General features: G+C 49.5%; 1 protein-coding gene across 1 annotated transcript; it reads left to right on the forward strand.

Moving 5' to 3' along the window:
- The first annotated feature begins 11260 nt into the window (after positions 1-11260).
- Positions 11261-12110, forward strand: LOC123131152 (NDR1/HIN1-like protein 26). The gene has a single exon (XM_044550889.1). The coding sequence runs from the start codon at positions 11337-11339 to the stop codon at positions 11949-11951; it is 615 nt and encodes a 204-aa protein (XP_044406824.1). The 5' UTR covers positions 11261-11336; the 3' UTR covers positions 11952-12110.
- The last annotated feature ends 386 nt before the right edge of the window (positions 12111-12496 follow it).

Consider the following 12496-nt stretch of genomic DNA (forward strand, 5'->3'; position numbering starts at 1 on the left):
CCGAGACGCACTCCTCCCGTGAAGACGAGGAGGAGGAAGAAGAAACCTCTCCCCCTCTAGCGGGGGGAGGAAAGAAGAGGAAGGCCGCCCCAGTAGGGGAGGCCGAGGGGTCCAAGAAGAGGAAAACCCCTCCGCCGGACTACGTCCCCTACGCCGACGAGGACGAAGAGGAGTGGCCGGACAGGGCCAAGCGTCTGGCGAGATCGTAAGTGTTCGGATACCAGAGTAACTCATGATATTCCTTTTGTTGCACAGCTTTCCCTAATGTCGGATATAATCATGCAGTCCGCCCAAGGACGGGCTCGACGAGTCGTCGAGCGGCTCCCTGGATTCATCGGACGTGAATTCAGTTCCGCCCGCTGCTTCCCCCTGTGCTACGGATGACGCCGAAGTGGCGTCGCAACAAGCTCCGGGGCGAGAGGAGGTGGTCCAGGAGGAGCCGTGAGGCGACCTCCCGGACTCCAGGGGTGAAGGGGACAAGACCCCCCTGGGCTCCAAGTCCGGCTTTAAGCCGGACACTGCGTCGGAATCATCAACGGTTCCGGACCGTGGTAGGCGAACTCCTACCAAGAGGAGCAAGCCTACTGAGCCGGCGTCCTTCGTCCAACCGGAGGCGCCGGACAATCTGCTGGAGGAGCTTAAGGGCGCCTCCATCGACGAGGAGCACCGTGCCATCATGAGTACGGTGGTCCAGAAGGTTCGGTCCGCCAAAAGCGGACTGACTGAAGCTTGTGCTAGCCTTCTAACAGGCTTCGAGGTAAGTAAAAATATGTAAAAATATTACCGTATAGACAGTAGCCCCTGATGCTCTGTTTGGCGTTCGGAAAGAAAAGACGAATAGAGGATCTATTAAATATCGCAGGAGTCTAACTAAAAAGGAGTCAATATACGTATGCAGGCTTCGCTGCTGGCCACCGCCGCACTGACTGCGGAGGTGGGTGCCCTGAAGCAGGGCCTCGAGCGGACCGAGCAAGAGCTCGGCCTTGCCAAACGGCAGCTCGAGGAGAAAGAAGGTAAGAGATACCTTATAGAAAAATGCCTATAGGAAGGCGCAATTGCAAAAAATGACAGGAGTATACTGCTTATTGTAGGGGCCACAACTAAGGTGGCGACCCTCAAGCAGGCGCTGTCCGAGGCCGAGAAGAAAGCGGCCACGGAGCGTGCCGAGCGGAGAAATTTGAGGCGTAGGTTGGCGAGGTGCGGCAAGAGCTTCAGGTTCTCATGCAAAAACATGAGAGTTTGGAGCTCGACTCGAAGACGCAAGCGTCCGAGCTTGCTGCGGCCCTTAAAACTGTCAAATCTGCCAAGGCCGAAGCCCGGAAGGCCCTCCAGGAATTGGATGCGGTGAAAAAGATAGCGGCGGGTAAGGCATTCTGTATGCAAAGCAGACATATAAAAGTAAACTACTTGTTACGTACCCGAATCCGGAGCTCTCCAGGGGCATTCGCGGATCTTCCCCGCAGCGTATCCGATGCCGCCGCATTCTAGCGAGCCGAGGAAGGCAGCTCGACGGATAAGGTGTTCTGGTCTTAGTACGCTAAGGCCGGACACCCTGTGCCCTTGAGCGACCAGCTGAAGAAGCTGGTCGAGCTCCACAAGGCGGCCGAACAGGCCCTAAAGGGCTTCATAGTTCGGCTGTGGCCTGGAGAGGCCCTGCCTAGGAGCTACTTCAGACTGGTGCGGCGGCTGGTGGAGGCTTGTCCAAGGCTCGAGGTCATCAAGCGCTCCATCTGCATCGAAGGTGCCCGTAGGGCCCTTGCCCGTGCAAAGGTGCACTGGGGTAAGCTGGACGGTGAGAAGCTTGTGAAGGACGGGCCGCCGCCGGGGAAGGAGCATCGCAAGCCCGAGAACTATTACAAGGATGTTCTTGCTGGTGCCCGCCTTGTGGCGGATGAATGTACCAAGGATATAATTTTTGAATGAACTCGCTCGTTGTTATCCTGTGCACTGAAAACTTGTTCATATGCGCTAAGCAATGCTTGAATTTAAAATATTACTTTCTGTGCGGCCGTTTATCAAAAAATTGAGAGATGGCCAGTCGTCGGCTTCTGCCCCCATGCCATTAGTGCTGGGGTGTTCGGGATAAACCTGAGCGCTCTTTTTCCCATGATTGGGTCCGTCGAGGGAGGCGGTCAGCACAACGAACAAGGCAATCAGACTATAATGCTTGAACACTCTCACTTAGCCATAGAACTCTATAATTTTAAATTTCAGCGAAGCCCCTAGTATTCGGAAGACCGAGTTTGGGGCGTTATCCATGCCTTGGCCGGACAAAGCCGGTTCCTCGCTCGAAGTGGCATAAGCCTTTAAGGACTCAAAAAACCTCTCGAACAGCGACCAGTCTCTCGCCTCATCATGACAGTCAGTTTTAGCTTTCTCCACTGAGGTGCTCGGCCCAGCTCAACTAGGGCACAATCGCAGTGGTTCTCCTAGTGCTACCTTAGCCGATATAGCGGAACGTAAGGCAGCAAAACATAGGAGCCAGGCAAACCCAACTATTGACCCAAATCATGATTCGGAGCCGATGCATATAGTGTTATAAGTTCGGGGTGCCGCACTTGTGAAAGTGGACGGACTTCTCACGCCATATTGATGGGTACTGAAGCCCCTGGCGTATTTTGCCATACCACAGTGTACGGATGCAGCATGTTATTAATAAACATATATATAAAGAGAGGGTAATGCAAAAAATAGACAAAAAGCTATGCATTGTTTATAGAAAGGCTGCTATGAAAGCGGAACGATACAAATAGTGCGATAAGCAAAATAAATTGGACTATTTAAAATGTCCTGGCCACAGGCAGGCCGCGAAATTGTATTAAAAAACAGGTATACTGCTTGCAATAGAGACCACCTGGGAGTTTCATAATGCGGCGTGGCTTGTCTGCTTCCCTGGATCTTGCATCGTTTGTGTGGCAGTTGAATTGCTGAACGGGTCGTCCGAAGTATGGATTCCTGAGAGTAAGAGAAAAAAAGAAGGAATCCGGCAGCCCCTGGTGCGGTTTAAGCCGTATTTCAGGCGTGCCGTGATAGTGCCCCTTCCCCTGTGCCCATGGTATTTCAAGAGCGTAGTTATGTACGTGAAGCGTTGGTTTCGCTATATCGCGAGGGCTAGGGTTGGGGCCGCATTGCTACGCTAGCTCGGAACGTGCCAGGCGGTCTTGTTGTAGGGTACTCCGGGCGCGCTTGACAGTGTCCGGCTTTTTGAAGGCCGAACTGGAGAACTGCCTAGAGAGGCTGCTTTGTACTTCTGCTGCGAGCGCTGCCGTGTGCTCCTCCGTTCGGAGGGAGCGTTCAGTGTTCCCATTGACCGTGATTACTCCTATAGGGCCTGTCATCTTGAGCTTGAGGTATGCATAGTGCGGTACCGCATTGAATTTTGCAAATGCGGTTCGCCCGAGCAGTGCGTGATAGCCACTACGGAACGGGACTATGTCGAAGATTAACTCCTCGCTTCGGAAGTTATCCGGAGATCCGAAGACCACTTCCAGTGTAACTGAGCCTATACCATTGGCTTCTACACCTGGTATGACGCCTTTAAAGGTCGTTTTGGTGGGCTTGATCCTCGAGGGATCTATGCCCATCTTTCGCACTGTATCCTGGTAAAGCAGGTTCAGGCTGCTGCCGCCGTCCATGAGGACTCTTGTGAGATGAAATCCGTCAATGATTGGGTCTAGAACCAATGCGGCGAAGCCGCCGTGACGGATGCTAGTGGGGTGGTCCCTTCGATCAAAGGTGATCAGGCAGGAGGACCATGGGTTGAACTTTGGGGCGACCGGCTCCATCGCATATACGTCCCGTAACGCACGCTTCCGCTCCCTCTTGGGGATGTGGGTTGCGTATATCATGTTCACCGTCCGCACTTGCGGGGGAAATCCCTTCTGTCCACTGTTGTTTGGCGGCCTGGGCTCCTCCTCGTCGTCGCTATGCAGCCCCTTGTCTTTGTTTTTGGCTCTTAACTTGCCTGCCTGCTTGAACACCCAACAATCCCTGTTGGTGTGATTGGCTGGCTTTTCGGGGGTGCCATGTATCTGGCACAAGCGGTCGAGTATTCGGTCCAAACTGGACGGGCCCTGAGTTTTTCTTTTGAATGGCTGTTTCCATTGACCGGATTTGTAGCCTCGGAATCCGGCATTAACTGTCATATCCTCGTTGCTGTCGCTGTTAACGCGGTGCTTTTGTTTGTTCCGACGCGACCTGTCACTTTTGTCCTTGGTATTCGGATTACCAGTGTTCTTGGTTAAGTTGTTACTGCGAGCTAGCCAGCTGTCTTCTCCCGCGCAAAAGCGGGTCATGAGTGTCGTGAGGGCTGCTATAGATTTCGGCTTTTCCTGTCCCAGGTGCCGGGCCAGCCACTCGTCACGGATATTATGCTTGAAGGAAGGCCTCTGCGTCCGGACAATCGACTATCTGGTTTTTCTTTGTTAGGAGCCGTGTCTAAAATTGCCTAGCCGATTCTTCTGGCTGCTGAATTATGTGGCTTAGGTCATCGGCGTCCGGTGGTCGCACATAAGTGCCCTGGAAGTTGTCAAGGAATGCGGCTTCCAGGTCCTCCCAAGAACCGATTGAGTTTGCTGGCAAGCTGTTAAGCGAATGTCGGGCCGGTCCCTTAAGTTTGAGTGGGAGGTATTTGATGGCATGTAGATCATCGCCGCGGGCCATGTGGATATGAAGGAGATAATCCTCGATCCATACCGCAGGATCTGTTGTGCCATCGTACGATTCGATGTTTACGGGTTTGAAGCTCTCAGGGATTTTATGATCCATTACTTCATCTGTGAAGCATAGTGGGTGTGCGGCGCCTCTGTATTGGGCCATATCACGATGCAGCTCGAAGGAGCTTTGTCTGTTGAGTTCGGCCCGGCCGGATTCATTGCGTCCGGAGTGACGATCATCGTCACGTGCCGTGGGGCGCCTGCGTGATCCGTAGATCGATCTTGTTTGCCTTGCCTTGTCCTCCAGGATGTCGCGCAGGTCGGGCGCATTTTCCCGTGCCTTAGTATGCTTGACGCGGTGCCGGGGCATGGCTTGAGTGGAGGGCCAAGAGGCCTCTCTGTCGCGGCCACGAGGTGGCCGGTCGGCCATGTCATGCGCTGGTGATGTAGGTGCTTCCTCCTCTAGTCGGGGTAGCAGCCTGCGCTTTGGGTAACTCTTGGAGGGGCGTTCGAGTTCATACTCTTCGGCCGCAAGGACTTCAGTCCATCTGTCAGCTAGCAAATCCTGATCAGCTCTAAGTTGTTGCCGCTTTTTCTTGAGGCTGCTTGCCGTGGCCATGAGCATGCGTTTAAAACGCTCTTGTTCGGCAAGATCCTCTGGAACGACGAACTCGTCGTCGTCGAGGCTTGCCTCGTCTTCGGAGGGAGGCGTATAATTATTGTCCTCAACCTCTTGGTCTGCCGCCCTCTCGTGAGGGCTGGCTTCTCTGTCCTCCTGTGCCGAATTTTGCTGGAGGGGGTGATCTTCGGTGCTATCCGGAGTAATATTATCTCCCGTGCTGGAATCACCATTTTTGCTTTGGCGGGATTTAGAGCGGCGCTGCTGACGCAGGCGCTTGGGCTGTTTCTTAGAGGTATCGTCCACCGCTGTTCCATCGCCATCTCCATCCTTTGGAGTGTCCATCATATATATGTCATATGACGAGGTGGCCTTCCAACGCCCTACAGGTGCTGGTTCTTGTTCGTCTCCTGCATCGTCGTCCATGCCGTCGATGTCTTCGGAGTCGAAGTCAAGCATGTCGGTTAAGTCGTCGACAGTGGCTACGAAGTGGGTGGTGGGTGGGTTTTGAATTTCTTCATCGTCCGTATCCCAACCTTGCTGACCGTAGTCCGGCCATGGCTCTCCTAATAAAGAGAGAGACTTTAGAGCATTCAGGATGTCGCCGAAGGGCGAGTGCCGAAAGATGTCCGCGGCGGTGAACTCCATTATCGGCGCCCAATCGGATTCGATCGGCGGGGGCGCGGGGGGCTCGGAGTTCGGAGAGGAATCCGGCTCCTCGAAGTCATGGGCCATGCGGAGTGCGGGGCTAGAGTTCGGCTCGATCGCCTCTGAGATCGCAGCCCCTGAGGCAGCGTCCAACCGCTGATCCTTGATTGGCGCAGTGGGCTCCGAGTCAATGGTCGGAACCGATGCGTGTGCGGCCTCCAAGGCGCTGTTCGGCGGCAGAGCTATATCATGCCCATCGAGACAGTGCGGCACACTTGGCTGTGGCTCGAATCCGTCAAAGATCAAGTCCCCGCGGATGTCAGTCATGTAGTTTAGGCTTCCAAACCTGACCTGATGGCCAGGGGCGTAACTTTCGATCTGCTCAAGGTGACCAAGCGAGTTGGCCTGCAGTGCGAAGCCGCCGAAGACGAAGATCTGTCCGGGGAGAAAAGTCTCACCCTGGACTGCATCGTGGTTGATGATCGAAGAAGCCATCGGGCCTGAAAGCGACGACACAGAGGAACTCCCAATGAAAGCACCAATGTCGGTGTCAAAACCGGCGGATCTCGGGTAGGGGGTCCCGAACTGTGCGTCTAGGCCGGATGGTAACAGGAGACAAGGGACACAATGTTTTACCCAGGTTCGGGCCCTCTTGATGGAGGTAAAACCCTACGTCCTGCTTGATTAATATTGATGATATGGGTAGTACAAGAGTAGATCTACCACGAGATCAAGGAGGCTAAACCCTAAAAGCTAGCCTATGGTATGATTGTTGTATGATGAAGTTGTCCTACGGACTAAAACCCTCCGATTTATATAGACACCGGAGAGGGTTAGGGTTATACAAAGTCGGTTACAATGATAGGAGATCTTGAATATCCGCATCACCAAGCTTGCCTTCCACGCCAAGGAAAGTCTCATCCGGACACGGGACGGAGTCTTCAATCTTGTATCTTCATAGTCCTGGAGTTTGGCTGAGGGTATAGTCCGGCTACCCGAACACCCCCTAATCCAGGACTCCCTCACTCGTTACAAATTATCTCATCACAAAATTATCCGTTACCACTTATTTCAGTACTTGCAGAGAATACCTTACTGAAAACCGTTTATCATTTCCTTCTGCTCCTCGTTGGGTTTGACACTCTTACTTATCTAAAGGACTACGATAGATCCCCTATACTTGTGGGTCATCAGTTGTCAATCCCCTTGTACTTGTTAATTGCAAGGATTAAATCTTATAGTGGTAGATAGATAAGATAAAAGGAAAATAAAAGTAAATAAATTACAACAAATATTTTTAGGGTTTTAGTAAATATAAAGTGAATGGAGCATGGGGGCATAGCGTTCACTAGAGGCATCTCTCTCATAAGCATAGCAACAACGGGTAAACAAATTACTGTTGGGCAATTGATAGAGTAGCGCGTAGTTATGATGATTCTTCATGGCATGATCAATATATAGGCATTACGTCCAAGACAAGTAGACTGACATCCATCTGCATCTACTACTATTACTCCACCCCAAGACCGCTATCCATCATGCATCTAAAAGTATCAAGTCCATAACAAACAGAGTAATGCCTGAAGCATGATGACATAATGTAGACAAAGCAAGACCAAATAATATGTTCGAGCCCCATCGTTTTACACTTAGTAGCAACAATACAAAAACATTTCTCGCAACTCCTCCTGACACAAAGTAAGGACACAACAAGATTGAACCTACCACCAAGCACCTCCCCACTGAAGATAAATAAATCTAATTGGTTGAAAGAGATAGATAGATAGACTGGAGAGAAATACAAGGCTATAAAATCTACATAAATAAAACTCAGAAAAGACTCAAATACTTTTAATGAATAATCTGATCAAACCCATAATTCATCGTATCCCCAACAAACACACCGCAAAAGTTTACATCAGATTGATCTCAGATGAGATCATTGTATTGAAGATCAAGAGAGAGAGAGAGAGAGAGATCTAGCTACTGGTAGGGACCCGTATGTCATGTGGGAACTTCTCACACATCATCTGGAGGCAGCAAAGGTTGATGAAGATGGTCTTCGTGATCGATTTTTCATTTCGCAGAGTACTAGAAAAGTTCTCCAGATGGGATCGCAGAAGAATAGAGGCTTGCGGCGGTGAAAGTAGTTTTTTGGACCTCTCCTGGGGGTTTCTGGATATATGAGAATTTGCAGCATTGGAATTAGGTCAAACAGAGCCAAAGGGGGGCCACAAGGCACCAGGGCGCGCCCCCTGCCTGGCCGCTCCCTCGTGCAGCGTCTGGTCTCCTCCCGAAGCTTCCAGGGTCTATTTTTGTCTAGAAATAATCATCAAAAAGTTTCATCATGTTTGGACACTGAGTTAATAGGTTAGTTCCTAAAAATGATATAAAATGACATGTAAAGCATACAAAATTGATAATATAATAGTATGAAACAATCAAAAATTATAGATACATCGAAGACATATCACGATCGCGCGCCATAGACCAAGCGAAGGAAGATGTCCTACTGGAGCTTGGCAGAGGCGAGGTCCTGGGAGGAGACACCATGGAGCCTACGCCAGCTGCTCATGGGCTCAGCGAGGACGAGCATCGGGACGGGATAGAGACTGCATCCTCATTTGCTCTCGTCAATAGCTCTTATTTCCTTCTCTTTATCACACGCCGACACGACTGAATCGTCATTAACCAGCAGTGGAATTGTGCGAAGAGCCATCCCGAGGCTGAGCGTGGAGCCGGCTGTCGAGACCTACTATCGAGGTAGTGGCGCCGACTGCTTTCTCTTTAGCTCACCCAAGTATAACTACTTATCCTCCCCTTCCCTCCTTAATTTTAGTTTTGTGGCTGCACGAATTGACATGAATACAGTGTAATTTGACTTATATTTTCTTATAAATATGTAATATCGTGTACATAAATTGTCTCGGTTAAACGAACAATTTTTTATTTAGCAATACGTCTGCGCCTTAACTTAGCGTGCAGGTGACTTAGTTGGGACACCAGCTCGCTAGCTTGCACTATAAGGGCTGACTAGAGCTCCCGGCTGACGCTCCTTCGCTATGTGAATTTGGGGTGGCCCAAGTAGCGCAGGCTCCTCTTCCTTATTTTGTTTTTCTCATTTTTATTTTTATTTTTATTTGTTTTCTTTTCTTTTTTCAATTTTCATTTTCTTTTATTCATGTTCTTTTTTGTTTTCTTTTGCTTTCCTTTTCTTTTTTCATTTTGCGAATGTCTTTTCAAATTCTCAAACATTGTCTGAAATGGTGAACCTTTTTTTTTGAAATTATAAACATATTTCAGTTTGCAAACATTTTTGAACCATGTACACTTTTTTTAAAATTCTGAACATTTTTTGTAATAGCAAACAATTTTGAAATTCAAGAACATTTGTTTTACAAATTTGCAACATTTTTCAAAATTATGAACATTCTTTTACAAATTCACAAACTTTTTTTGCAACTGTGATATTTTTCCAATTTGCGAACAATATTTGAAATCATGAACATTTTTACAAGTCATATTTTTTTGAAATCATGAACATTTTTTAAATTCATGAACAATTTTTGAAATTCGTGAACATTTTTTGAATTAGCTTCATGAACTTTTTCCAAATTTGGGGACACTTTTTGAATTCATGAAAGTTTCTTTAAATCACTAATATTTTTTGAATTCACCAACATTTTTCAAATTCAAAGCATTTTTTCAAACTAATGAACATTTTTGAATTTGAGGGAATTTTTAAATTTTGGGAAGATTTTAAAATTTAGTTTTGTTGAAATCTTGAACATTTTTAATGAAGTAAATAAATAAAAAAAATAAGAGGAAAATTTTTGGGGTGGGGGTGGGTGGGAATTTCACGCCCCACACAAGGGCCAGCCCAAAAGCATGCGTGAGAGGGGGGTGTTTGCTCGTTCTCCGCCGTGCAGGTCAATGAATAGGAGGTTCCGCCGAACAGTCCAGACTGATTCATCCAGACGGTCCGGGTGAATGCCTGGACGCTGAAACAGGCTAGCCCATGTATGCCAGCTACCACCCTTTGTCCCTTACCTATACATACATTTCCTTGGGTCAAATCTAGGGTTAGTAATAACGTAAACTAAGAACTTGATAGAGCTTTGGTCATCTAACTTCCGAAATTGGGATCAAGACCTCCTAGGAGAGAAGACTCTGTGAGGAGTACAAGCCCGCCCATGGGAGAAGACTCCATTCGACTGCAATACCCCCACGGGTAAAGGATTCCATGAAGCACAAGACCTCCATCTCTAAAATTTGGGGATGAACTATGTTTCCTCGTTTTACCTTTCTCCCTCGGAGTTGTTGGATCAATTGTGCCTCGTTTAGTAGAATTGGCCGTGAGATGTATGGTCGGTTTGAGGATCTTATGTTTCTTGAGTGAATCCTACTTGTATCTATGTGTTTGACTAGTGTTTTTTCCCTCTTGTTCTTTGTGTCTCTTATGTTCTTACAGTCCTCTACCTTCAATTTGTGAAATCGGACACACGTCCCGGAATGATCTGTAACTCGTTTGGTGCTAGTTATGACGTTGCCATATTTTTTCATAATAGCACTAGTGCTAGTAAATTTCCCCACATCTTAGTTGATATATTTTGTTGAGTGAAAGGCTTTTTGCTTAGTGCAGTAATCTGAGAGTTACTATTCACTTATGAAGAATTGATTATTGTGACAAGAGGAATAATTTGAGTGGGGCTGAGGATGAGTGAGGTAGCAGACTTGAATGTTCGAGTATCCACTTTGGTATATCTTTGCCTTTTCTTGTTCCTCATGGCAATTCATCCATGCTTCACACACAAACATGAAGAATCTATCCCCACTTTCCTTCCAGCACCAGCAGAGGGCAGAGGGAGATCACATAGCTAGCTTCCTACTTTGTGAAAAGCAAGAAGAGAAAGGGGGAAAGGTTGCTTTCCTTCTCCCACTTTCCTAGATTATATGATGGTCATGATGATTACCAGCTTCCTTAATCTCCTTTGCTCCCTCTTGTCTGGTCTTAAGTCTTAACTGCTAGCTAATTCACCAGCCATGGATATACACATGCATCTTCCTTGGCAGCTTTAGCATCTTGTGATGTAGCCTAGCCAGCCATGGACGTCTCCATCAGGGCAGGCAGGCAGGCAGAGGGAGGTGCTTTTCTTCCCCTCAGGCCAAAGGGGAAAATGGAGTGGAAAGACAACATGATGGTTGATGCAGCAGCAAGCAAGAAACCATACATTTCGATCATCATAATTCATAATCACCACTAAGAAGATGTTTACAAAGTCTCAAAGTTTATTAGTGGTTATATCAACTACCACTAACTATAACCAGAGAAAATATATACTGGTAGTGCCACTCACAAACCTTATCTCAGCTCACACGCACGCCTCTCTCTCTCTCTCCTCTTGTGCACCACCATGTCTCGCATCACGGATGACCCCGAGCACTCCCCGAGGGACTGCGCCACCAAGCACCGCCACCACCACTCGGCTGGGCGCCGCCGGCTGCTGATCGGGGCGTTGTCGGCGGCGGCCTCGCTGCTGGCCTTGGCCATCATACTCTGGCTCACCCTCCGCCCTTCCAGCCCGCGCTTCACGCTGCTGGCCGCCACCGCCACCGCCCCCAACGCCACCGCCGGCGGCATCGTGCGGCTCGACGCGGCCTTCGTCGCGCACAACCCCAACGCGCGCGCCGCCGCGCTCTACGACCGGCTCCAGGCGCGCGCGTCCTACGCCGGTGTCCAGCTCGCCGCCACCGCGCCGCTCCCGCCGTTCCAGCAGGCCCAGGGCGACGCCGTGCTCACCGCCTCGCTCTCGGCGTCATCTGCGGCGGCGTCGGCAGCCGAAACCGCAGAGTCCGGGCGCACGACGCTGCTGCTGAGGCTGCGCGTCGAGGGGCAGCTCCGGTGGAAGGTGTCCGCCTGGGTGTCCGGCAGCCGCGCCCTCGCCGCCGAGTGCGTCGCTGTCGTCGTGCCGTCGCAGCTCACGGCCGTCGTCGTGCAGGGTTCCCAGTGCGCCACCACCCTCCAGTGAATGAATAATAAATCTACATATGTGCACATATGTATGCATCAGTCGATAAATTACTTTTGCAATTAGCGCCTGTGTTTAGCTTAATTGCACTATTGTTCTTGTACTTATGAGAGACATTCTACGTCCTCTGCTTAATTATTTTTTTTTTAAAGGAGAAGATCCACGGCACGTGCATGTTATGGTTGCCGCGTTTGCTAAATCTCAGGTTCCTGAGAAAGTTATAGCGTTAGTCATTTGTGCTTCCCCCTGAGGCCAAAGGCGAGGAGGACGTGAGGAGCGACATGAACGATCGTCGGCCACGGCGAGGCCAAGCCATGAACGAGCAGGAGCCGGTGGGTGTGAGACAAAAACTTGACAGGTATATGCCGGGACGAGGACGGTGATGCAGGGGTTACCGGAGTAAACATGCATACTAAAATGTGTCTAGATAATACAATTCAATAAAACGCTAAAATGTCTTATATTAGTAAACGGAGGGGCTATGTTACAGCGTGGCAATGACTTGGAGATATCGAATTTGCCTTGTTGACTCTGGGGTGGGGGGC

This window comes from Triticum aestivum, chromosome 6A, assembly GCF_018294505.1.
Source record: "Triticum aestivum cultivar Chinese Spring chromosome 6A, IWGSC CS RefSeq v2.1, whole genome shotgun sequence".
In the NCBI taxonomy this organism is placed as follows: Eukaryota; Viridiplantae; Streptophyta; class Magnoliopsida; order Poales; family Poaceae; genus Triticum; species Triticum aestivum.